Raw genomic sequence first — 26,925 nt, 5'->3', positions numbered from 1 at the left:
TTACGGACGGACAGAATAGTTATGAGAAGTTCACTTCTAGAGGCTCCTATTTCTAAAGGACAGTCTAAACCCAGCAGTGCTTAAGCAGTCTGGTCCAGGCTGCAGAAGACTCTGGGACTAGGGTTCCCTCCCGCCCAACCTCACAGACTCAGCCCTGCCACCCCCATTCCAGTCCACTTTTAGGTCATCCATTCCATCAGTCTCCTCTGTGCAACCATAAACCTACCCAAGAATGTTTCGCATTGTCTAGATTCTAGAACTATCTGTTCACTTGACAACACCCTCCCCCTCGAGGTTTGTGCGTGAACTTGGGCACTGCGAACACATCTTCGTTATTTCTGCATCTCCAATCCCTGGCATAACCCCTGGCATATATTAGGTGTTTAATAAATCTTGTTAGGGCAAATAAGTGTCCAGCAGATCAACTCCCGCCCAAAGGAGGGAAAAAAAGTTGGTTAAGAAAGCTAGATGGGAACTTGGAGAAAGTTACCACTTGTGCAAACTACCCCTTCTCGGTGAAACAGATTTGACTGGGGGCAAAAGACAACGGAAGGAGGAGTATTTATCACAAGTCAAAAATCAGTAGTTACCTTCCCAGGTAATAAGAGGAAGCCAATTTGTCACCAGGTTCTGCTATAGTAGAAATCTACCTTTAAAGTAAACCTTAACCTTAAGGTAAAACGAACAATTCCGTGCTTCTTCACTTTTTTAAACATTTACATTTTGGCAAAGCAGGTTAACGTTTATTGAGGGGCACTGAGAATGGAGTAAATCCGGAGATAAGACGTCCAGGAAAGCTAGGAGACCGCAGCCATGGAGTCCTAGAGATTCGGAACCCAGCCCGGACAGCTTGAAACCATTACCTTCCCCCTTGCAGGGCAGCCTGGCGAGCCCCGAGGAACACAGTTCGCTTTACCTTTCCCTCTTGTGGTCGGAGCGGCCCCCGGGGCTTGCCCAAGTCTTGCCAGTAATCGAGCAGGCCTCAAACTAGGGGCAACCGCACCCACCGACCGCCAGAGACGGCGGGCCACGGGTGTTTGGAACCGTCGCCAGGGAGACGGCGCGGGGCATACTGGGAAGTCGGGATGAGGTTGCAGCAAGGCGGAAGTGTCCGCCGACCCAAGTAGGCGGAGAAAGGCGAGGAGGACCGGCGGGCCAAGCTTTCCTAGCCTGACGGTAGCCACTTCGGAACGTACGTCCCAGCCCTCTTTAGCTACTTAGCGCCTCCGGGCCCGGGAGCACCTGCGCCTTGGCGCAGTCTGGCGCCACCGGCATCCCGGAAGTGTACTTCCCAGAGACGTCACACGGGATACTTCCGGTTCCCGCTCTTGGGGTTGAACTCTCACGTGCAGGAGCCAGTCCTCGCTGGGCTCTAGCAGGCTTCTGAAGGAGGAGCTACTCCTTTGGGAGGAAAGAGCAGGTGGGCTCTGCTGCAGGTCCGGGCGGCGGGTTGTGAGGGCCGAGGTGGCACGGTGTGTGAAGGCCTGTGTTTGAAGACTTAGGTCAAACCTTTTGCCCGCCTTTTCCCTGTGCAGCTATGTGCAACTGTCTATGCAAGGCCCTGTAATTTGCATAGGACGAGTTGACAGGGTCTCTGCTTGTCGACGCTTTACAAGACTGCCTTGCAAAGAAAAAAGTACTATACAGGATAGGGTTCTGAGATACTGACAGGGCTGGGACTAGCGTGAGGTAAGTGTAAAATGTAAATGGATCTCAATAAAATTCAGTAATCAAGATAAGTTTTAATGCAATATCTCTAAAAATCGAAATTACTGCAAAAAAAAATCCATGAGTGACAAAATGTCACGATTTTAATGTAACAGTACCGTGCTGCACCATATTGAAGTCTGAGGCGCCAAAAGAAAAACCATCAATTCTGATCCTGCGAGTTAAGTTAGCCAGATGAGGAAGAGTAACTGGGCCAGATACGCAAAATAAGATGATGAAGGCCTGGCGCGGTGGCTCACGCCTGTAATCCCAGCACTTTGGGAGGCCGAGGCAGGCGGATCACCAGGTCAGGAGATCGAGACCATCCTGGCTAACACGGTGAAACCCCGTCTCTACTAAAAACACACACACAAAAATTAGCCGGGCGAGGTGGCGGGCGCCTGTAGTCCCAGCTACTCGGGAGGCTGAGGCAGGAGAATGGCGTGAACCCAGGAGGCGGAGCTTGCGGTGAGCCGAGATCGTGCCACTGCACTCCAGCCTGGGCGACAGAGCGAGACTCCATCTCAAAAACAAAACAGGCCGGGCGCGGTGGCTCAAGCCTGTAATCCCAGCACTTTGGGAGGCCGAGACGGGTGGATCACGAGGTCAGGAGATCGAGACCAACCTGGTGAACATGGTGAAACCCCTTCTCTACTAAAAAATACAAAAAACTAGCCGGGCGAGGTGGCGGCGCCTGTAGTCCCAGCTACTCGGGAGGCTGAGGCAGGAGAATGGCGTGAACCCGGGAGGCAGAGCTTGCAGTGAGCTGAGATCCGGCCACTGCAACTCCAGCCCGGGAGACAGAGCGAGACTCCGTCTCAAAAAAAAAAAAAAAAAAAAAAAAAAAGACGATGAAAAGAGCTCGTGGTTAGGGGTGTAACTGGATAGAGGGGTTCCTAGAGGCATGAAGCAGTTTTCCTTATACCAAAAACTATGCCAATTAAGAAGGGCCCGCAAGCCTAAAGTCTGAAAGAAGTTCCGTGACTATCAATACAAAAGAAAAACTTGATCACTATCATAGGTCCTACACGACTCACTTTACTGAAGCCCAAATGCTTTGTGATTATGAGATGAATAATGATACCATTTTTTAAGCTTAGGACTTTTTACTTTGACCCCACAAAACAAATACTCTGTGCTGTAAGATGTTGACTATTACCACTTCAGAATCAAAGTTCAGAGAACTTCTATACTTGTGTGTCAGTAATGGACTTTAATGGTTTTTCTTTAGAATTAGCAGCAGCCTCTGTCACCATCCAAAGATCACAACCCATGAAACCATTGAGTTTGTGCTTTGTATCAGAAAGCAGAGGAGAATGAAAAAGCAAACCGCTAACATTGCTTGAGGATCTAGGTAAGAATTTATGGATGTTGATATCTATGTTCTATCTAAAGAACACTTCATAACATTTGCTGTTGATTTAGTGGTGCTGGAAGCAATGACTTGGTGCCCTACAACCAGCATCAATTGAAAATGCTTTCTGTTGTTTTAAACAGGCGATTAATTCTTTAGACTGTCGTCATGGGTATCCGAGGACTAATGAGTTTTGTGGAAGATCACAGTAATGAGTTCTTCACTGATTTGAAGTTGCGGGACACAAAAATTGTCATTGATGGCTATGCTCTTTTCCACCGTCTTTCCTTCAATTCAAACTTGGAGCTCCGGTATGGTGGGGACTATGATTCTTTTGCAGATATTGTACAAAACTTCTTTGAATCACTGTTTGCTTGTAATATATGCCCATATGTTGTATTAGATGGAGGATGTGACATTTCGGATAAAAAGCTTACAACTTTAAAGGACAGAGCTAGAGAGAAGATCCAGATGGCCCATTCCCTTTCTGTTGGTGGGAGTGGGTATGTATGTCCCTTACTCATCCGGGAAGTATTCATACAAGTTTTGATCAAGCTGCAGGTATGTTTTGTCCAGTGCTTTTCAGAAGCAGATCGGGACATTATGACACTTGCTAATCATTGGAATTGCCCTGTGTTATCGTCAGATAGTGACTTTTGCATTTTTGACCTGAAAACTGGGTTTTGCCCATTGAATAGCTTTCAGTGGAGAAATATTAACACTATTAAGGGCACACAAAACTATATCCCTGCCAAATGCTTTTCCCTTGATGCATTCTGCCATCACTTTAGCAATATGAATAAAGCTCTACTACCTCTCTTTGCGGTGCTATGTGGAAATGACCATATTAATCTACCTATCATGGAGACATTCTTAAGTAAAGCACGTCTTCCTCTTGGAGCTACCAGTTCTAAAGGGAGGAGACACCACCGAATCCTGGGACTTCTGAATTGGTTGTCTCATTTTGCCAACCCTACTGAAGCACTAGATAATGTTCTGAAATACCTCCCAAAAAAGGATCGAGAAAATGTTAAGGAACTTCTGTGCGGTTCCATGGAAGAATACCAACAGTCCCGGGTGAAGCTGCAGGACTTCTTCCAGTGTGGTACTTATGCCTGTCCAGATGCCTTGAATCTTGGTTTACCAGAATGGGTATTAGTGGCTTTAGCTAAAGGCCAGCTATCACCTTTCATCAGTGATGCTTTGGTCCTAAGACGGACCATTCTTCACACACAGGTGGAGAACATGCAGCAACCAAATGCCCACAGAATATCTCAGCCCATCAGGCAAATCATCTATGGGCTTCTTTTAAATGCCTCACCACATCTGGACAAGACATCCAGGAATGCATTGCCTCCTCAGCCTCTAGCTTTCAGTGAAATGGAAAGGATTAATAAGAATATCATAACCTCAATCATTGATGCAGTAGAACTGGCCAAGGATCATTCTGACTTAAGCAAATTGACTGAGGTAAGTATTTGTAATACTAATGAAATTTTTGTAAAGTACAGGTTACAAAGTGCTGTCTTGTATATTAGCTCGCTTACTATAACAAACTGATGAGGTTGAGTGCTATCTTGCCCTCATTTCATAGCTAAGAAATCTAGAAATTGAGTGAACTAGGTAATGTCTTAGCCAGAGAGTGACAGTGCTAGGACTCAAACCCAGCTCTTTTAGCTCTAAATCTACCATTTCCACTGTACTTCAGTAGTCTGTGCTATCTTCACAGTTATTACTACTATATTGTTATTACTACTAGGTTAATACTAGCTATCAATAGAATGGGATTATGTGGCTAAAAAGGAAAAAAATTCACAACTGAAAGAAAAAGTATAGACAGTAATGATAGGCATAATATCTCAGACTACATCAGATTTCAAATAAGGTTAGTGCTGATACTAAGGTCTAATTTTTTAACTTTTATTAATGAAGACCTTTTTTAAAATAGGTTTTTGTGGCCGGGCGTGATGGCTCACGCCTGTAATCCCAGTACTTTGGGAGGCCGAGGCAGACGGATCACGAGGTCAGGAGATCGAGACCATCCTGGCTAACAAGGTGAAACCCCGTCTCTACTAAAAGTACAAAAATTAGCCAGGCATGGTGGCAGGCGCCTGTAGTCCCAGCTGCTCGGGAGGCTGAGGCAGGAAAGTGGTGTGAACCTGGGAGGCAGAGCTTGCAGTGACCACAGATTACGCCACTGCACTCGACTCCGTCTTAAAACAAAAAAAATAGGTTTTTGTGTCATTATGGTTATTTGCCTAGTTTGATACAGAAAACATGACTCAGCCTAACTCAGTGTTGCTTAAACCTGAGTAACAGACCACCTTTTCAAGGAGAAAAAAATTCTCATGGATCGCGGTGTTGTCTTTTTATATTACATATTTAAAATTACAAATAGATATGAAACGATGCTCATAAAAGAACTAGATTCAGAAATTAAATACAGATAACTTAAAACAAAAAAAAATTGCAATGCCCATTAGGGGATTTTCTTAGATCCAATGAAATATTCAGTCTCATAAGACTCATAGACCACACGTGGCACCAGTCTACTCAAGGATGTAGGACAGCAACCACAGCTTCCCAGTGGGTTTGAGTCACGTTTTCCTTTTCTGTCAGAGTTCTCCCAGCACTGTTATCGGTCTACATCAAAGGTTTACCAACATTGGTGATTTTGTCCCCCAGAGGACATTTGGCAATGCCTGGAGACGTTTTTGTTGTCCCTACCTAGGGAGTAGAAGGGGTAGTGGTTGCTACCGGTATCTAGTGGGGAGAGGCCAAAGATGCTGCTAAGTTATACAATCTGTACTTACAGTGCACAGGAAAGTGCCCCATAACAAAGAATCTCTAGCCCAAAACACCAGTAGTGCCATTCCCTGGGCTACACAGCTGACCAGGAACTAGCCTCTTAGCCTCCTCATCAGTCACATCTCAGACAGGAGGAGATGAATGTCATAGTGTATGAGTGCAAGAGCCTTCTTGGCATGGGGCAGTGAGTCTAAGAGCCTTCTTGGCATTGGCGAGTGACTGTTAAACCCCCAGGGTTTCTTTGGTGGCGGAGTGAAGAAAATGTTTTGGAATTAGTGATGGCTGTACAAGTTTATAAATACACTAAACCAAGGCAAGGTGGCTCATATCTGTAAGCCCAGCACTTTGGGAGGCCAAAGTGGGAGGATCACTTGAGGCCAGTAGTTCAAGACCAGCGCCTGGGCAACACAAGAAGACTCTGTCTCTACAAAAAAAAAAAAAAACTAAAAATTAGCCAGGCATGGTGGTACAGCTACTCAAGAAGCTGAGGTTGGAGGATTGTTGAGCCCAGGAGGTCAAGCCTGCAGTGAGCTGTGATTGTGCTCCCTGTTGAGCAAAACCCTGTCTCTAAAAATATATATACGCTAAACCCACTGAATTGTATACTTTAAAAGGATGATTTTTATTACATATGAATTATATCTCAGTTAAATAAAGGAGAATAAAAAGGTTTCACTGGCTTAAAAGCCCCATTCCCTATAGGATCCAGTCTTTCTTATAATTCATGCCATAAACATAGCTAGCTAGGTCCCTGAGAGGGATATCCTACTTAAGACACTGCACTCAGGGAAACCCCAAGATATGGTGTCCCCACTAGGTATTTATAGTTCATTTATATATAGTTTAAGCTTAGATGCAATTTTATAAGTCATCTTTATAATGCTTGGTAACACAACTGACAACCTACCTTTAGCACATTTCCAGGGGTACAAAACTAGAAAGTGGAGCATAAGTCAAATTCTCAAACAAGGGATTTATTAACACTTTACCCACACCAGTAAAATTCAAACTGTAGCTACATTCTTAATGTTTTGCTAAAATTACATTTCTGCTCAAACATAAATGGTGCTGTTGAAAGAGAGTTTTTTAAAAAAAAATTTAATGGCTTTACTGAGAAGTAATGTACAGTGAAGTGCACATATTTAAAGTGTGTACTTTAATGAGTTTTGACATATCTACATCTGTGAAGTCATCCTGCAATTAAAATAATGAAGGTATCCATAACCCCTAAAGTTTCATCTTGTTCCTTTGCAATTCATGCTTCCTTGAGTATAAACATAGTAAAGTGCACAAATAATTTGTACAGCATGATAAATTTTTGCAAGGTCTATACATCCATGGAAAGAATCATTATCGCCACCCCAGAAGCTTCTCCTAGTTTCTGGTTCCAGTTACTCGCTCTGCAACTCTCTATAATCACTCTCCTGACTGTTTAACACCACAGAATAGTTTTAACTGAATTTTTACTTTAGAAATGAACTCTTTCATCTGGATTTTATTCCACATGAGATTCATTTGCATTGCTGTGAGTAGGTGATCATTCATTTCTCGTTGCTCTAACATTATTCTATTTTGGTATATTACTATTATACACTTATGAGCATTTTTTTTCATTATACAGCTTATGAGCATTCGGGTTCTTTCCAATTTTCCATTTCCATGTGTTCATCAGCCATTTGATATTCTGTTATATGAAGTTTCTGTACAGTTTTTTGCTCATTTTTGTTACCATATACGGTACCTTTGTCAAATAACATATTGTGAATAGTCTCTCCCATTGTTTACTCACTCTTTAGTATGTTTTGATGAACAGAAGTTCTTAATATACTCTAATTTAAATTTTTATTATTTGTGGTTACCACTTTTGTGAACTGCTTAAGAAATTGCCTACTCCAGGGTCATGAAAATTTTTTGCTGTTCACGTTTAGCATTTAGATCTGTAACTTAGCTAGAATTGGTTTTTTGTGGGTGCGTATGGTGTGAAATAGGGATCAGGACACCTTTTTCCCCCACATGGAAATCCAACTGAATCCATGAGTATAGCAGGCTGCTTATATTCCTTGCTAAGTAGAGATGACTTAGTGTTCTCATCATTTACCTGGATTCAAAATAGAGTGAAATTTTAGTTCACTCTCTGTGCTGTGCTATCACCCAGCTTTCTCTTGGCATAAATTAATCAATTCTGAATTTAGCTCAATGCTTAATTGTTCTAATTAGCCCATGAAAATTATAAATGTACCAGGTGCTAATGTGATTCCAAACACAAATGCAGGAACAAGTATAGAAACCTTGTGATAGTACCTATTCATTTTGTTTTTTACATCTTGTTGTAATACATTATCTGCTTTGACCAGCTGTTGTTAATAGAAACTGTACAGTCTCTCATTTAATTCCCACAATAACCACATGGGATAGGTTTTCATTTTGGTTATGTTAGTTGCAATGGACAGAGCACCATTCAAGTTAACCAATGGGAGGTTAATCATAAGGAGACACAGAAGTGGATCATTCTTAAGGAGTAAGGCAGCCAAGACCAGTAGACCAGTCTCTCCGGGCCTCTCTGCCTCTCGGGACAGCTGCTTCTGCAGGCTTCTACTTTCGCTCCCCCTGGGGAAGAGGGAAAGTAGTGGTCACATGGGATAGAACCTAACTTTAAGGGCTGTGAGTTGAAGGGACTGAGGACTGGTGAGTTTGATGAAACATCTTATATAAGTCATTATAATGACCATTTTACAGATAAGTCAGACAGACTGGAGAAAAGGTCTGAAACCTTTCGAACAAGGCCATAGGGTTAGTGCAGGGCACAACATCTCTGAAGTCACAGCCAGACTGCTTTGTTTATGAAAAGTTGTAACTTGGCTCTATAATTCAGTAATTTAAATATTATATATCAGAAAAGAATTGGTGTATTTTCTCAGCTCTACTTAGTGCATTTTAAAAACCAGTTTAAGAGTTTAGTTTCCACTTTACTTTAAATTTAAGTAGTTAAAACTACTTCCAGTAGGGGTGACTGGTTATACTATAAAGCTCTTTGCATATTTCTCATTTTAAAATTTTTATCACAATATTATTAAAAGCAATATTTAGAAATAATCGTACTAAAGTTTTCATGCATTAATGACAAAACTATTTTGTCATTTATGATGTGTTTTGTTTCAGGTGAACATCTCTAGTCTCAGCTGTCAACCACTCTTTCTACTAACTAGATGTTACGTGCTAAGAAATCTATCACCATCTCAACTTTCCAGAAAGCAGAAAATCTTTTTCTGGCTGTGTGCGGACACTAGGGATACAACTTTTTTCTTCTTAAAGTTTGATTTTAAAGTCCCCCAGAAGATGCCCTTTTAATATTCCTATGAGTGCATGACCTGTAAGGTCCCTTCTGGTTCTTACAAGTCTTGGTAATTCATTGAGGTAAAATTATTTCAACAAGAACCTCAGTGCTCTTACAGCTGTTTACTTCTGAGCTTTTACTTGAAGTACATTTTAAACCATGAAGTAAAAGTGAGTGTGGTGTGTTACTGCAAGCACAATGCAAGTAGTCCTTAAAATATTCCTGTCTCCCTTGAATATACCTCTAATCTACAAGCAGCCCCCTGGGACAATCCCTGTGTGTCTTTTATGCAAAGACAATAAAGCATTCAACAGGGAAGGGACATGAGACAGGACCCAAACAAATAGAAAGAGTATATGCCACAAAGGGTTCCTATAAGCAACGTTTGTCTTCTGGAGGCAATTAGTAATGGCATCATGTTGAAGGCAAATGCCTGTTGCACAGGCAACAGGTGGGGTTGAGTATAGAGCTTTGTTTCTCAAAGTAGAATAGTTGGGCTGCTAGTTAAAATGTATATTCCTGGGCTCTCTCTCATGTTAGTCAATCAAAATTTATGGAGTAGGGCCTGAGGATTGAATTTTTAACAAGCTTCCCATGTGACATGTGCACTGAAGATGCTCACCAGCGTATACAAAGAGGATGGAATGACATAAGTAAAGGTTGTATAGGAGTATGCAGTACACCCATTCAACCAACCATATTTATAAAGCATCTCATTCATGTTCTAAATGCTGTGAGTGTGGCTGATTTTTTTTTCCCACAAGAAGTTTAACAGCTGACAGAAGTTTCATTAGCATTAAATCTCTTCATGCTATGGTGGAAAAAAAAATAACAGACATTTCCCAGAGTAACTTGCAGGATGCTTGGTGTGTATTTTCAGCTCTCCTTGAGGCGGCGGCAGATGCTTCTGTTAGAAACCCTGAAGGTGAAACAGACCATCCTGGAGCCAATCCCTGCTTCACTGAAGTTGCCCGTTGCTGTCAGTTGCTACTGGTTGCAGCACACTGAGACCAAAACAAAGCTACATCATCTACAATCCTTACTGCTCGCAATGCTAATGGGACCCTTGACTGCCATAATCAACAGCCCTGGTAGGTAACTGGAAATTACAGGAGTATATTGTTGCATGTTGCTTGCAAACTGTTTGCTCAAGAGTTTACACAAACAAAAAAGTATTCTTGGATTATTTACTCCCATTAATTATATCAGAACTTAGATGTGGAGTCACCAAAATATCATTCATTCATTGGTAAATATTTTTTAACACTTCATGTGCTAGGTTCAGTGCTGGAGGGCTTGAATCTTAAGTATACAGCAGTGAGATGTGTTGGGATACTGCCAACTCCCATCTCTGGTGGCACCTACTGCTTTAACTTGTGAAGTATGACAGTGTATTTTGCCAGCTGCATTTGTATTCCATGTTCCCTATCCAATTATTCGCAGAGCAGCAATGTCATCACAAGAAACTTGCCCAGAAGTGAAACTTCTAAATACCTACAGCCACTGCATTCTTGCTTATACGTCTTTTTATTCCTTTTTCTCTGCTGTCAGTTTCAATTAGTATGTAAGTAGTGATGACATAGTAATTTGTCTTTTTTTTTTTTTTTGAGATGGAGTCTCACTCTGTTGCCTAGGCTGGAGTGCAGTGGCACAATCCTGGCTCACTGCAACCTCTGCCGCCTGGGTTCAAGCGATTCTCCTGCCTCAGCCTCCCGAGTAGCTGGGATTACAGGAGCCTGCCACCACACCCAGCTAATTTTTGTATTTTTAGTAGTGACAGGGTTTCACCATCTTGGTCAGGCTGGTCTTGAACTCCTGATCTTGTGATACACCTGCCTGAGCCTTCCAAAGTGCTGGGATTACAGGCATGAGCCACCGCGCCCAGCCAGTAGTATCTCTTAAATACACCAAAGCAAGTTTATCTGCGTATAATACAAGGTGAAGTAAATGCTGAAACATTGGGACACTTTAATACTCTAGTGGAATATCCTCTTTAAAGATTATGAATGCTCTACCACTGTATAAATATGTATAATAATTATACTCTAGAATAGTACTATCTAATATGGTGGCTACTAGCCAGACGTGACCAAAGTTAAATTCCATTTAAATTAAAAATTGAGGTTTTCAGTCACACTAGCCACACTTCAAGTGTCAGGTAGTCACATATGGCCATAGACTAGCTTACTGTATTGGACAGCACTGCAGAAAGTTCTATTAGATAGTGCTACTCCAGTTTACTATTTTATAAGTTAGATAAAAGAATGGAACAGCATGGACTCCTGTTTCCCAAGTATTAAGGCTCAAGCTTGCCAGCTGTCAGAGGGACTATTGTTATACGACAGCCAGCTTAAAACAAATCAGTGAAGGCCCACTGCTGCTTTATGAACACAGATTTAGGGTATTTCCTCTGACTGAATAATAAATACACTGTAAGAAAGCTCTCAGAGCACAAGCCTATTAAGTTTTTACCTGAGTCCAACAGAAGGGGCATGTCAAGGGTCTGTTTCTTTTCTTTTAGGAAACGTGGACCCTTTCCCCAGGCAGGCTCAGTGCCTTGCTGCTCGCTAGTTGGTAAAAGGTGGGCCTCCTTTTTATTATTTTCAAATTGGTCCAGATGTTAATTTTGTGTACCCCTGCCCAAACAAATCTGTAGAAACTTACAGCTAAACACATGCAACATTCCTTATTTCCTAGGATTGTTGCTTCTTGCCCCTTATCCTACTATGAAAAGAAGCTGATTATTTGCCAAATTATCCAAGTCATACTTTAGCTTCCTCCCATAAAACACAGAGGTCAAAATGTGTTTTGAACACACAGGTTGTTTCTTTAACACAAATGTACCACAGCATGGGAGTTTCGGTGAAAGAGAACAGTAAAGAGAATAATATTTAATAGTCATTTGTATTTTTCATAGACACAGATTTAGGGTTTAGAGAATTCAAATGCAGACATGTTTATAGTCAGGTAGTAGACCAGTGGAAGAGATCTTATTTCAGGGAAAAAGTAAATTCTGATGGGTTGAATAAAGTTAGGTCATCATTAAAAAAACAGTTCAATATCACTATTTCAATTTATACAGCAAGGCATTTATGAAGCCAGAAGAGAAAGACATCTTAGTTTTTTTCAATGCATTGTTTTCTGTATGGAATTTGTAGTATATGTGGGGAAATGAAAAGCTGTTACAGTGCTTTTGAAATACTGCCCTTGGATTGTTTCTTTATTTAGGTAAGGAAGAGCTGCAGGAAGATGGTGCTAAGATGTTGTATGCAGAGTTCCAAAGAGTGAAGGTGCAGACACGGCTGGGCACAAGACTGGACTTAGACACAGCTCACATCTTCTGTCAGTGGCAGTCCTGTCTCCAGATGGGGATGTATCTCAACCAGCTGTTGTCCACTCCTCTCCCAGAGCCAGACCTAACTCGGTAAGCACCATGGGAAACTTTAGTTCAGATGGAAGCACACAAAAGTAAATACAGTACTTTCACTTATATTTAAAGCAACAAAGTTACTTTAAAAAAAAACAAAAACAAAAAAAAAAAACAAAACCTAATCTTAGTGTAATTGATTTTGAGTCACTGTTACAGCTGAAGAGCTGGAAACAGGAAAAATATTAAATTTACATATTCTCAAAGAATGTTTCCATGATTCAATTCAATTTTAAAACATCAGTTCCTTTAAGTAAAACATTAATATGTGGGAGAGGGGAAGTAACTGTTGGTAGGATATAACTCTCTCCTTTCCTCTTGGTCTTTAAATGTCACTTTGTAGAGCCTTTTTCTGATAACCCACCCTAGTGAGACATACTGTCTACCCTCATTCACTCTAGTCCTGTTACTCTGTATTTTTTTTAACTGCATTCCTTACCACCTGGCATATAGCTTACTCATTCATTCAAATATTAAATGCCTACCCTGTGCTAGGGTGTAGGGACAAAAACAGAATCTCTGCTCTAATGGAGTTTTCATTCTAAGTGAGATGATGAGTAGATGCCCAAGTGAACTTAACATAGGATGTTTGCTTTACCAGGCAAGAAAGACAATAAGGGAGTTGAGCCTATGTGCCACAGAGTAATTATAATGTTTGTCTGTGGAGTTTAAGCTGGGTATCATAAAAAGAAATGACAGCAGCAGTAGGGTGTGGAGCAGTGAAAACAGTGATAGGATCAGTGGATTGGACATCTTGGTAATTGACCATCCAGGAGGTACTTGAGGGAGAGATGAAGATAAAAAGGAGATAGATTATGTTTTGTTTGTCTCTCCACTCAGATGTAAACTCTATGGGTAGAGGGGCTTGTCTATTTAATTTGCTGTTGCAGCCCCAGTGCCTTCAATACTTTGAATGAGGATATATGGAGGCATACAAAATATGGTGGGACTTTATATATTTCAAGGTAAAAAGCCTCCTGGCAGTAAACAGTGTTGTTAATGTATCTCTGGGCCTTATATCTGAGCTAACACAAATAAGACTAATTGGCCTTTGACCCATGGATTCTTTATTTCTTTTGTTTAATAATTTAAGGTCATTCTTGACTGGATCCTCTTTAGTTACCACAAATCCTTTTAAAACAAAACAGGAAACACAAAACCAAACAGTTCTCTTAATCATGATTTAAAGAGCAGGACTGTTCTTGAATCTCAGCATAACCAAGGCTTTTTACACAGAGATTTTACACTGATTAAATGATGGTTCTACATGGATTGCTAAGGTACCAGTTCATCAGCTTTGTCCATAACTAATAAACTTGTGGATTCCAATTAATCTCATCTTCTATTTGTGAAGGTTTTAGTCCCAGTGAATGACCTTGCAGATGATGCCAATAAATTTTCTCATATTCTAACAAACCACCTATTTGGTTTATCAGGGTCATTTTAAATTGCTTTTCTTTAAAATTAAAGTGTTAAAGACACCTCCTCAGCCTTGGGACTAACTGCAGAACGAACTAAGCATGCATCATGTAATTTGTTGATGAAAAGTTTTTAAGTATCACCAGCAAAGAATCTTTGTCATACCAGCTCAGTTCCTTCCTTCAAAGAACAGATTATTCTTAAGTAATTTCAATAATATTATAGAGCAATAAGAGCTCTCATTATTTAGATGCATTTGTTGAAGCTATGTCAATGATGGTTATCCTGTTGCACTGAATTAGTTCTTTAACAACATACTTTTTTCTCCCTTTGAACAGACTGTACAGTGGAAGCCTGGTGCACGGGCTATGCCAACAACTGCTAGCATCGACCTCTGTAGAAAGTCTCCTGAGCATGTGTCCTGAGGCTAAGCAACTTTATGAACATCTATTCAATGCCACAAGGTCATATGCCCCCACTGAAATATTCCTACCAAAAGGTAAATCAAATTCGAAAAAAAAAAGGCAGAAGAAACAGAATACCAGCTGTTCTAAGAACAGAGGGAGAACCACTGCACACACCAAGTGTTGGTACAAGGGAAACAACCGGTTTGGGTTGTTAATGGTTGAAAACTTAGAGGAACATAGTGAGGCCTCCGACCTTGAATAAAACTCAGTTTGCATCAAACTAGATGTATTTAATATAATCCTTACTTAAAATTATTCTGTTACCTCCCTTGAAACAATTAACTTTTTCTTTAGGACTAACCTGTTAGGGGATAAACATCACAGCAATCTGAATTCCAAGTTATTTTGTATTTTGCTTTTAATAAATACAACCTGATTTAAGAAACTTTTGTATTTCTAAATATGTTTGAAACCATGTTTATATTTCTCATGTTCCATTTCAGCAAGTTAACGGTAATATATGCTATACGCTTTAAATTGCAGCAATTTAGCCAGCTACATTCTCAGAAAGAGTAGAAGTCCCACTCAATTATTGCCTTTAAGTAGCAGCTGGTTATCATTTCAAAAATTTTTAAAAACAGTTTCCTCTCTGTACTTTAGTATGAAGTCTGGGCAATGAAAGGTAGAGAAGTGAGGATGCCAGACAGAAAACTGTCTCTACTAAAAGTAAGTACTTAAGTCAATGAGACCATGACAGGATTGAAGAGCACTTTAGGTACACTCCAGGTTTTAAAGCAGAAGTTGAAACTAATGGCCCCAGCCAAATAAGAAACAGCATCCTGAGCTGTTAGACCTAGAGGAGGAGGAAACAGTGAGAAGTGAAAATATCAGAGATATATGCAGCAACACCAGACTCTATGCCCTCTTTATACTATAGATTTTGACCCATTAATGACATGTGAAAGTAATGAGTCACACCCATTATTTTTTAATGAAAAAATTCGAATGGAAAATATCAGATATACATATCATGTATCAGGTCATTGTGTAAAATGTATTCCTTACTGTGGACTGTAGTGAAAAAGTTTAAAAGGTACTGCTCTGGAAAATACTGCCAAATAGAGGCTGCTAAAATTAGAAATACCTGAAGAGTTATGAAGGTGCAAGCCAGTTCCAAATAAGAACTTGAAAATAAAGAGAACCAAGTAGAATAAATGCATTGGGCAAGATCCGAAAATATATTCAATCTTCATTTTACTTGTATTCATACAAATTGTGTTCTTCCTTCTGTACTCTCCCACTGGTATATTCCATCAGGAATAGCCCTAAAGGTAGCTTTAAAGCTGCCATTTTGAGCAGGCCTATGTACAGTTCCTAATATCTGATAAACAATTTTCTTTACTTTCCTAGAAGTACCATACTCTTAGAGGAATGAGCCCAGCATCAGCCAGTGTCAAACACACACCTGCCAAGTGTTGACTGGGTTTCTCCATTTACAAAAGACACAATACATCATTTGCTCCTAGAATATTCAAACCTAACAATTACTTTGTTAAATAAGAGTTCTTGAAATAAGGAAATTTTTATTATTTTCAGAGGATTACATGGGAGTTCTTCAGTAAGGTTATTTTTATAATCTTACTAACAACCATCTCCAAAGAGATGGTTATTCCCAGAAGAATCAAGAAAAGAGCAGTCAAGTACATCTATTTTTGAAAAGAAATGTTACTGGAAAATAATGTATCTAATGGGGACTATAAACATGTCAGACCCGTGCTGGGTGTGTGGCTCACGCCTGTAATCCCAGCACTTTGGAAGGCCAAGGCAGGCAGACTATTTGAGGTCAGGAGTTCAAGACCAGCCTGGCCAACATGGTGAAACCCCATCTCTACTAAAAATACAAAAATTAGCCGGGCATCATGGCAGGCACCTGTAGTCCCAGCTACTCAGGAGGCTGAGGTGGGAGAGTTGCTTGAACCTGGGAGACAGAGGCTGCAGTGAATCGAGATAGCGCCACTGTACTCAAGCCTGGGTGACAGAGCAAGACTCCGTCTCAAAAAACAAAACAAAACAAAAACACACACATATAAGACCTTTGTTATACCAAATCCTCCCTACCTTGATTCCTGGAGTTTGAGGCTAATCTGGAGATTATATTAATATAACTGTCCCATTTCCTGGGTTGTCATCAACACTGCGTCTTAAAACCACTGAATTACCTCTATCATGTTTTTCTTTGATTAAAAGTGTCCTCCTCCAGCAGAAGTAATAAGTCAGGTTCCTTTCTCTAACCATTTCAGGACCATTCCACTGAAAATTATCCAGCCTTGCAGTAAAGGAGTGAAAGTCTAATAATGTCCCTTTAAGTATACTACCCTGGTGTATATCTTCTCCTACATATATTAGATGAGAGGTCACAGGCACTTCACAGGAGTATATAAGGTGGTTCACCGAAGAATGATGACATAGCACCTGAACCCCCTGCAGAAGACATTCTTGTTTAAGCTGCTTGGGAGACAACACAATGAAATGACAAGAGATTATTTTATTAGGTTGGTGCAAAAGTAACTGTGGTTTTTACCATTATATAAAGTATTGTCTGTCAGATGCAAAATGGCAAAGTGCAGACTGAATACTACAATAAGGAAACAGCAGTCACCAGGATGAGAGGTTAAATCACAGGAAGATTCTCATGCCTGGCTTTTGACCTGGCTTTAAAGAATAGGAATTTTAAAATTCAGATCAGATATACATTAGGAACACCTGTGTAGAAGCAGAATGTTATACATCCCATATTCCCTTTCCAAAATCTAGTTTCCTGTGTTTGCAATCAAGTGATTAGGTCCTGCTCTTTCTAATTCAGTTCTAACAAATGAAATCTTATCTTAGGCTTTGGAAATTGTCTTCAGTTAGCAGCTCAAGTAACAAAAGGAACTCTGGGCAGCTAAGATGAATAAATTTTAGAGATAAAGCTGCAGAGACAGGAAAACTTTTACTATAACCTAATCATGTTCTGTATTTAGTGCTGATAAAATTATATGTGAAGTCTATTTTGTACAAGCACTTTTTGAGACACTTGGACCTTGAAAGTTTAATATATATCCTATAAATATAATCACAGGTCTTTCATGCTATTTGATCATGGGGAAAGAATTCAAATTAACCTTTTAGCATCTGAATTTGAATTTCAGAAGATAAAGACCATAGCTAAAAAGCCCTTAGAATTCTCTTTTTCTCCTTTGTGCACAAAAGGAAATAAATCAATGACTATGCCTCAGTTGCCCCACCTGCAAAGGATTTTAACAGTCCAAATTATTGTGTAAAAGATAAAATAACATGTATTTTTAAGTTACTTAACACAGTGCCTCATACTAAAAATGTGTTATTAAGTGATGGCCATTGTTATATCCCCAATGAAAAGCCAGGGCAAAGCAAGGAATGTGGGAAGAAGTGAGTGTTAAGCAGTACAAAGATTAAGACAACGTTTGAGACCATAATTGCCATAGGTTTAAAAGCAGAATTTTGCAAAGGCAAAGGAGATCAACACTATCAAATATGGTGAAGAAGAGACACGGGCAGGAATGTGAGAATATTATAGCAACTCCAGCAGTAGCCACACTGGAAAGGGTAGAAAACTACCAAGAGAATTTCAATGGGCAGCCAAGCTCAAACTTAGAAAATAATGAAAAAAGACTAGAAGGAATTATCCCCATGTGAGTACCTGTCCCCCTTTAGCCCTTTTTCCTATTTTCAGAGTTTTCTGTAGTGTTTTTAAAGCTCAATTTGAAAGAGCCCTTGGCATGTTTAAAGATAGGAAAAGGTGGCCAGGCGCAGTAGCTCACACCTGTAATCCCAGCACTTTGGGAGGCCGAGGTGGGTGGGTAACGAGGTCAGGAGATCGAGACCATCCTGGCTAACACAGTGAAACCCCATCTCTACTAAAAATACAAAAACAAAATTAGCCGGCGTGGTGGCAGGCACCTGTAGTCCCAGCTACTCGGGAGGCTGAGGCAGGAGAATGGCGTGAACCCAGGAGGCAGAGCTTGCAGTGAGCCGAGATCGTGCCACTGCACTTTAGCCTGGGCGACGGAGCGAGACTCCGTCTCAAAAAAAAAAAAAAAAAAGAGAGAGAGAGAAAGGTGAAGAGCAGATATTACCATTTCCTAGGAATTTCCTCTTCCTGCAACTACCAGTGTTATAAACCTGGCCCTACTCCATAATCCTAAGGAAGCCAAACCCAGTTTTACCCTTAGCAAGGTTGCCAGATTTCACTGGGTTCTGCTCTCAACCACATGCTGTTTGGCTGGCTGGCGTACCATGAACCTGAGCAGCACCTGGAAAGCCATCACTACCAAGACCAGAAAGTTCCATAAAAGGATAAACTTTCAGTGGTGCCTGACTCAAAATGTGACACTGTATTTTCAATAAGATAGATGTGGGGTACTTGGTGTTTATCTCATGTCTTTTAATGACACACTTCAGTCATCACAGCTGAAAGTGATTCTGCATCTTGTACCAATTTGAAATTAAATACTACTCTTGGAAAAATGCCACCCTACTTCCAGCAGCAGCTTTCTGAGCCATACAGGATAAGCTGCTTTTGCATTTCTTTCCAGAGGTATGAATAATACTAAATCCAAGTCCATCCAGCTGTAAAAATTCTAAGATGAGAACTTCATGTTGAGGAAGGAAGTTTTAAAATTTAAAAGGCATGACTGCACGACAGTCTGTTAAAATGGGAGAAGTGAATGAGATAATACATGAAAGAAGAATTTCCAGCTAGTTTCACTGGATTCTGTTTTTAGGGAGAGAAATCAAATGAAAAATGAACATGTTACAATGCACATTCAATCTCTTCTATTCCTGCTACTCTTGAAAACATTCTATTTGGTTAAAATAGCTAAGTCTTTCTCTGAAAATATAAATATATTTTTACATTTATGTATATATGCACATATATAGTCACCTTTTGGTATCTGTGGGAACTATGCAGATATGTTTTGGTTTAGAATGTTCTGTTCTGAGAAAATGAGTTAGTGACTATATTTTTTCCCTAAGACTGAGCTGTTAGGATAGTTTAGTTTCTACTATTACTAAATGTTGTCTTCTCTAAGCAAGATAATATACTTTAGCCTATTCAGATTAAGCTTTGTTTCTCTGGGTTTGTACAACCAATAGGAGGGAAACCTCCACTTCTCTTCTGCATCCAAGAGGTAGAAGTGAGCGCATCAACCAGACAAGAGAAGACTGCTTCAGATGGATAAAAAGTTGGGTGAGCAGAGAGAGAGAGATGGGAAGCACAATTCAGATGGGACGGCAGATCAGAATACTCCACCTACTGTAAGAACAAGAAGCCTTGATAATGTGATGGCATGTCCTCCTGGTTGATGTTTTAACAACAGTCTGAGACACTCTGACTTTCTCTACATGGGAGCCTTGATGGAGACTCAGAGTAGTCACTGACATCAAATCTGCTACCAAGTGCATCCATACAAGAGAGAATATACTGTTGGGAGATTGGAGGGTAGAGAAAATTGGTGCCACTTCCTTTCTAATCCACTGAATGCAAGGTACAGGCCTATTTTCCTCTTTTTGAATATCTAAATGAGTAGGCAAACTTTCTACAAAGGGCCAGATAGTAAATATTTTAGGCTTTACAGGTCATATAGTCTCTTGCAACGGCTCACCTTTGCTGCCATAGCATGACAATGCCAATAAACAATATTGTAAATGAATGTGCATAGTTGTGTTCTAATAAAACTTTATTTACAAAAATAGGCAACAGGAGAATCTGACCTGCATGGCATAGTTTCTTTCTTTTCTTTCCTTTTTCTTTTTTGAGACAGAGTCTTGTTCTGTCTCCCAGACCAGAATGCAGTGGCGCAATCTAGGCTCACCGCCTCCCAGGTTCAAGCAGTTCTGGTTCTTAGCCTCCCAAGAAGCTGGCATTACAGGGATGCAACACCACGCCCTACAGATTTTTGTATTTTTAGTTTCGCCATGTTGGCCAGACTGGTCTCGAACTCCTAGCCTCAAGCAACCTGCCTTCCCCACCCTCACAAAGTGCTGGGATTACAAGTGTGAGCCACCACGCCTGGCCATAGTTTCTACACCAAAACTAAATAATAGCTCCATGTGGATGAGTTAAACAAGATTAAATTAAACTATTTCCCTAACTTGTAATACCTCTAGCTGATACATGGACCATCCAACCATCCAGACCCACTCCATATAGAAAAATACTTACAAAATCTAATGTAATCCTATTACGCAACCACACAGATGAATATGAGACAGAAATAGGAATTAAAACATTCTAATTTATAACTTCTTAAAATTGATCTAATAATGCTTAAATGTAAAGTTTGTCATGTCTTTCCTATCAGACATACATTTTCTACACAGTTACCTATTTGTAAGACGCACAAACCATGTGTTTCACAGTATGCCTGCAAGATGCAGACCTGACAAGAGCAATGGTCCAGGCATTATATGGTATTTTATTTATGACCATAAGATGGCACCAAATTATCACTTGTCAACTAAAGGGCACTTTGATATACTTATCACAGAGAACACTTTAATAGAAAGTTCTTTAATGTAGTTGAGAAGATTAGTAATTTTTTTTTAAACTATTAAAAGGCACATTTTCAAAACCTACAAATCCAGAGCCCAAAAATGGATCTCTGGAATTTATATAGAACGATTTGCTCAGTTTCTGGCATTGAGTGCTCATAACAACGAGATGTGGTTTCTACTCAAAAGGGTTACTAAGTAGAGCAATGCAACTATTGCTTAAGAAATAATGATGCTAGGGCACCTTTGCGTTAAATATGAAAAGAAGTTCTGTCAGGCCTAACAGCCATGAAGGCCTAACACCACAGAAATGCGGGCCTTTGTCGGTATATTTGTCAGTTTGGCCAGATTTGAGTAAAACAGAATAGGAATAGCAAAGTCAGGTGTGCACAGTGACCTGCACATGAAATACCATCTACCTGAAGCAGCTGTGCAAGCACAGGCTGTTACATCATATATGCTCATGTGTACACGAGAACACCAGCAGATTTATATTAGAAAAGGATTTCTAAGGATAAAAACTAATGGCTCAAATAATTGTTTTCACTTTTCTCCCCAAACTTTGACACTTAATTTATGAAAGAGATTACCAAATTTCTGTTTAGATTTATCAACAAGTGTTTTCAACTTAAATTTTTAATGCTTTCTAAAACAAAAATCCCACAATTTTATAAGTTATATGTAAATAATTTTTATTTTTAACATATTTAAATAAGTTATATGCAAACTTACTGCTACATTTAAAGAGTGTTTACAAGAAGTTAGGCTGGGCGTGATGGCTCACGCTTATAATCCCAGCACTTTGAGAGGTCAAAGCGGGCAGATTGCTTGAGCCCAGGAGTCTGAGACCAGCCTGGGCGACATGGCAAAACCTAATCTCTACAAAAAAATACACAAAATTAGCTAGGTATGGTGGCATGTGCCTGCAGTCCCAGCCACTCGAGAGGTTGAGGTAGGAGGATCACTTGAGCCCAGATGTCCAGGCTGCAGGAAGCCATGATCACACTACAGAGCAACACCTTGCCTCAAACAAAAAAAAAGTGTTCAAGAAACTGTACCCCCCTACACACACACAGACACATTATAGAAATCTGGAAAGGTTATTCTTGTTGGCATTTCACTGGGCTTTGAAGTAGAGGTAAAAGCTCTCTCTGATTCTCAACATTGGGACAGAGATAAAAGGATTTCAACTTAAAGTAACACTGTCCACAATGATCTCGAAGTCGACTGTACTGGAGCATTGTGTAGGAGACGAGACTAGAAAGGCCAAAAGAATTACACGTAAAATTTAAAAAACTAAACAGGCCAAGTGCTGTGGCTCATGCTTGTAATCCCAGCACTTTGGGAGGCTGAGGCGCGTGGATCACCTGAGGTCAGGAGTTTGAGACCAGCCTGACCAACATGGTAAAACCTTGTCTCTACTAGATATGCGAAAATTAGCTGGGCATGGTGGCACACGCCTGTAATCCCAGCTACTCAGGAGGATGAGACAGGAGAATCACTTGAACTCAGGAAGCAGAGGTTGCAGTGAGCCAAGATCGCGCCACTGCACTCCAGCCTGGGCAACAGAGCAAGATTCCTTCTCAAAAAACAAACAAAAAATCAACATTGTTTTCTACTCTTCTGCCACAATTACTCATTCAGAGTAAGTAGCTGCTTTCTAATGGTAATGTTATTTACTCACTGGGGTTTCCTCATGTGGCATACCTTAAGCTATGTGGTTCGCTGACACACACATAAACATACATACACACACACTCTCACCTCTTAGAAAGTGTCTTACTGCAAGTATCAAAAAAAAGTGCTGCCAGTAATTCAGATCAGTGTTTTCCAGTCAGTAACCTTAATAACAGATTCACTATTAACATTCGATAACAAAGGAGACTGAAATATTATCTTGTCCTTCTGCATTTTGAATTTATACAACTGTTTGCTGATTAATAACTATGCTAAAGGAAAGTTTTTAAAGGAAATCTTATTCTGTCAAAGCTGAGTTTACTTTCACTTATTGCTTAATTTAACAACAACAAAAAAATGGATGTGTTTTTCTACGAGCTTATAATTAGTCAGCCATAGCTTTAACACATCCAGCTGGGAAATCTCAAGGACACAACAAGCTTTACATTTCAGATGGACCTGTGTCCCACTAAACCCTGCTTAGCTTAGGTTCTTCTGCTAATAGCTCTACTATTCAAGCCAAAGGCCACAGACTAGTATCTTTTCCATTTTCCTTTTCTCCTATCCAGTCACGTCAATGTTATCTCTCAGAAGATACAAATTCAAGGCTGGGCACAGTGGTTCACACCTAATCCCAGCATTTTGGGAGCCCAAGGCTGGTGGATTGCCTGAGCTTAGGAGTTCGAGACCAGCCTGGGCAACAAAGTGAAACCCTGCCTCTACCAAAAATACAAAAAAATTAGCCAGACATGGTGGTGTGCACCTGTAATCCCAGATACTCAGGAGGCTGAGGTGGAAGGATCACTTGATCCTGGGAGGTAGAAGTTGCAGTGAGCCGAGATCACACCACTGCACTCCAACCTGGGGGACAGAGTGAGACCCTGCCTCAAAAAAAAAAAAAAAAAAAGACAATTCAAATTCCATGCCTTTCTCTCCATCGTGACTGCCACAGCTCAATCATCCCTTTACTCCTTAAGCTTCCTTGAGTTTCTAATTGGTCTCCCTATTTCAGTCTTCACAACTGATCCTCTGTGCTTCCATCAGCATGTTACGATACAAAAATCCAAACTCACATCAAACTCTTGAAATGCCCTGGCATGCTATCAGACAAATCAATTGTCTCTGCTTTCACCATTAGGCTTCTGCCTATCTCTCCAACCCTTCACACTGTACTTCCTGGTCTTAACAGTGTCAAACTCACTGTGGTTTTCACAGATTCCTTCTAGCCCCTACCACCACCTCTGCAGAGGCTTTGCTGTTTGGCTGCAATGTCCTACTGCTTCTCAGCTGGAGTTTCCCAACTTAAAATTTGATTCAGCTGTCACTAGTTCTAGGCAATTTCCATGACAAATTTCTTTGAGGATCCCATGAAGTTATTTGTCTCCTTCAGCTACTGTAGCATTCTGGACAACATTTACCATCCTACTGGATATATTTCACATTGGTCTCCAGAACTGACTGAAAACTTCCTGAAGGCACGATACTACCTTTTTTTTAAAAAAATCTAAACCCACAACAATGTTTATGGACAACTGTATCTACATTAATACCAGGGACTGGTTAACCATTATCCATTATTAACAATAACCAACTCTTGAAAACCAAAACCCAAAATAATGTCATTAAATAAGAGTTAATAGTTCAAGTGGTAGCTGAGCTCAAGGAAACTTAACCATCAGAGTGATCTCTCTGTCCAATCACATACTAGTTAAGGATGAATATCCATACCACGTTTTAGTGTGCAAATCAGCTGCTGTTTGGATTGCAGGAGCTCAGTCTTAAAAAGTGCTTCAAAGATTTTCAAAAGCCAACGTCAAGGAAATTATCTAGTGAAATGTGCACTGGACTCATTTTAATCTATGTGTATTTTTAAAGTAAATAGGCAAAGATCCCTATTAACTTTCTTGAAATAGCTTATTAGCAGTAATATCCCCTGCTATCTGTGTTCATGGGCTCCTATAGGGCAGGGATGCCATCATCGTTCTACTTCTAGCACACTCCAGGTACTAAATAAATGTAATGAAAAGATAACCAGTTCATCATCTAACTTCATGGATGAGTCATATGCGGAAGTGAATTGCCAAGTGACAGAGGCAGAAAGCAAGGTAAAGTTAATTAAGTTTCCTAAATATTAGTTTATTGTTTGCCTCCAACTCATTTCAGTGAGAAACTATTTTTAAGTGTAACCAATACATACTTTACTTATGTAGTGTATCAAGGAGACCAAAACTTAAGTGATCTCAAAAAGACTACCAATGTAAAATACATACCCTACATGGACATGACAAGTAAATAATGTGTCTTATTCTTGTGAGGGTGGTTACTGCTATAAACAAAGCCTATATCCTGAGAAGGGAGGGTCTTTGGGTTGCATGGTTTCACTTTTGTTTCATCTCTGGGTTATGCAATGTCCAGCATAAATGTGACACAACATGTTCAGCCTTGTTCTGTGTGGCCAGTTTTGATCACTTCAGAACTGTTTACCTCATCAGTGCATTATTTTAAGTTCTTTTCTTTTCTTCCCTGACGTTTAGCCATTATGGGGCCAAATAACTCCATAAGGTAGTTTAACAGGGAAAAACATCAAGTAAGTTAGTATTGTTAGGGACTCTAGCAAGTCCTAGGATTAGGAAATGGGGTAAAAATTTAAAATTTAGATACCAGCACATTTAAATCATCCATGTCAACTTGGATTAATATATTATGGAAAATTGCAATCTGGATCTGTACTGTACATTCAACTTCTTTTTAAATCATAGATTCTGTGTACTATGCATTCTCCAGCATCCATATGGATAATTTTAATTTCTGTATCTTCAGCATCCATATGGATAATTTTAATGCTAATAGTCCCCACTGGGATGCCATTAACTTAAGAAATCATTTTTATTTTTATAGTACAAAGCAAATGAATGTATAGGCACATTTATTTCAATCAAGTCATAATCTGAACCTAAAATGCAAAGCAAAAGATTAACGTGCATTTAATATGTATTTCAAGTCTTTGTAACAGAGAAGAAAAATCATTACAAAATTAAGGTATGAGACATCAAGTCACTAATGATAGAGTTGATTAGACAATGGCTTCCATGTTCCATCTAATGACATGGAACAATGTACATTTGACAATTCAGCCTTAAAGGGTTAAGTAGAATAAACTTCAGGCAGCTCCTTACACTCAACTGCCTCAGTAACAAGACTCAAAGAATAGATATTTTCCCTATCAATGACAATAGTTCAGTGCTAACACTTGTAGTTTCATATTGGATAAAAGCTAAGGAATGGGTCATCCTGAAAGATTATAAAATACAAAACTTATTAGCTTCAAGAAGGATTAAACCTCTAAGAATTGGGACCCATTTCTGTTTATAGATAGAAATATTCAACAGAAAAACAAATTTCTAATTTTAAATTTCTGGCCCACATACTCAAAACAAATGACCTATACCTCATCAAGCTTTTATGAAAACTGATGGCATTACACACAAAATTCATCATCTCCCTAGCATGCCCAATGAAACAAAAAGAAGGTACAGAACACGTGATGAAAGTAGAAGAGACAGACTCAGATTTGTGCTAAAATCTAGGCCAAAGAAGCTGCAGATGCACACAGAGCAAGGCCAGGAAAGAATCTTCCACATATACTCTGGTTCATAAACCATCTGTTTGGGTTTGGGGACTTTTTATTCTTTAAGTCCAGTAGCCTATACTTCCTAAGAAATATGATTAAAAACTACATAACAGCAAAAATAATAAAATAGAATTACTTAGCTGAGGTATTTGGATTTATATTTAGAGGATGACAAAATGATATTTGACAAAGTATATAGTCTCCTTTAACTCAAAAAGGAAGACATGTTAATATAATTTATTATAAACTTCAGCCCAATCAGTCTTAAATGTTTTTGACTCTATGACTAAGTGTTAATTATGGACACTGTTATCCTAGAATACCACTTGATAGCCCTGCATTAATTCTGCTATACCAAAGACATACCTTTTTAAAATAAAATAAAATAAAATTAAATTAAATTAAATTAAATTAAATAAAGCAACCATTTACACTTACTAAGAAAAACAAAAATTTACTTCAAATTGTAGTATAGGCTTTTCAATCACAAAAAGAAAGAAAAGAACAGTGATCTGACAGTGGTCACATCCTGTGCAAAAAACTTGATACAAAAATGGTAGCACATGGTATCTGAGGTGCTTACAT

The 26,925-nt window shown here is 39.7% G+C and overlaps 3 protein-coding genes across 44 annotated transcripts in view; 1 reads left to right on the top strand and 2 right to left on the bottom strand.

Moving 5' to 3' along the window:
- The window catches only part of NEK11 (NIMA related kinase 11), a 310,863-nt gene extending 309,789 nt beyond the window's left edge, over nt 1-1,074 (bottom strand). For 15 of the 28 annotated variants that reach the window (XM_077991454.1, XM_077991457.1, XM_077991458.1 and 12 more), the window contains exon 1: nt 864-1,074. The gene's annotated coding sequence lies outside the window, so the exon portion shown is untranslated. The remainder of the gene's footprint in view (nt 1-863) is intronic. The other 13 variants (XM_077991450.1, XM_077991455.1, XM_077991453.1 and 10 more) reach the window with 1 other exon arrangement.
- ASTE1 (asteroid homolog 1) lies at nt 1,060-14,901 on the top strand. 7 transcript variants are annotated; one of them, XM_077991448.1, is made up of 7 exons: nt 1,076-1,192; nt 2,939-3,061; nt 3,205-3,372; nt 3,465-4,531; nt 10,084-10,294; nt 12,432-12,627; nt 14,388-14,901. In XM_077991448.1, the coding sequence occupies exons 3-7, from the start codon at nt 3,321-3,323 to the stop codon at nt 14,716-14,718; spliced, it is 1,857 nt and encodes a 618-aa protein (XP_077847574.1). In that variant the 5' UTR covers nt 1,076-1,192; nt 2,939-3,061; nt 3,205-3,320; the 3' UTR covers nt 14,719-14,901. The 7 variants fall into 7 exon arrangements, with proteins under 7 accessions (XP_077847571.1, XP_077847570.1, XP_077847569.1 ...); XM_077991447.1 differs by having other exon boundaries at nt 1,089-1,420; XM_077991445.1 differs by having other exon boundaries at nt 1,060-1,192; nt 3,205-4,531.
- ATP2C1 (ATPase secretory pathway Ca2+ transporting 1) overlaps nt 12,061-26,925 on the bottom strand; it is a 157,968-nt gene continuing 143,103 nt past the window's right edge. For 4 of the 9 annotated variants that reach the window (XM_077991005.1, XM_077991006.1, XM_077991007.1 and 1 more), the window contains 2 exons: nt 16,676-16,961; nt 12,061-12,619 (listed from right to left, as the gene is read on the bottom strand). In XM_077991005.1, coding sequence (XP_077847131.1) covers nt 12,582-12,619; nt 16,676-16,961 — 324 coding nt within the window. In that variant the 3' untranslated portion in view covers nt 12,061-12,581. 9 annotated transcript variants of the gene reach the window in all.

Source organism: Macaca mulatta, chromosome 2, assembly GCF_049350105.2.
Source record: "Macaca mulatta isolate MMU2019108-1 chromosome 2, T2T-MMU8v2.0, whole genome shotgun sequence".
In the NCBI taxonomy this organism is placed as follows: domain Eukaryota; kingdom Metazoa; phylum Chordata; class Mammalia; order Primates; family Cercopithecidae; genus Macaca; species Macaca mulatta.
Note: the sequence above shows the minus strand (reverse complement) of the source record. Positions and strands in the feature narration are given on the sequence as shown.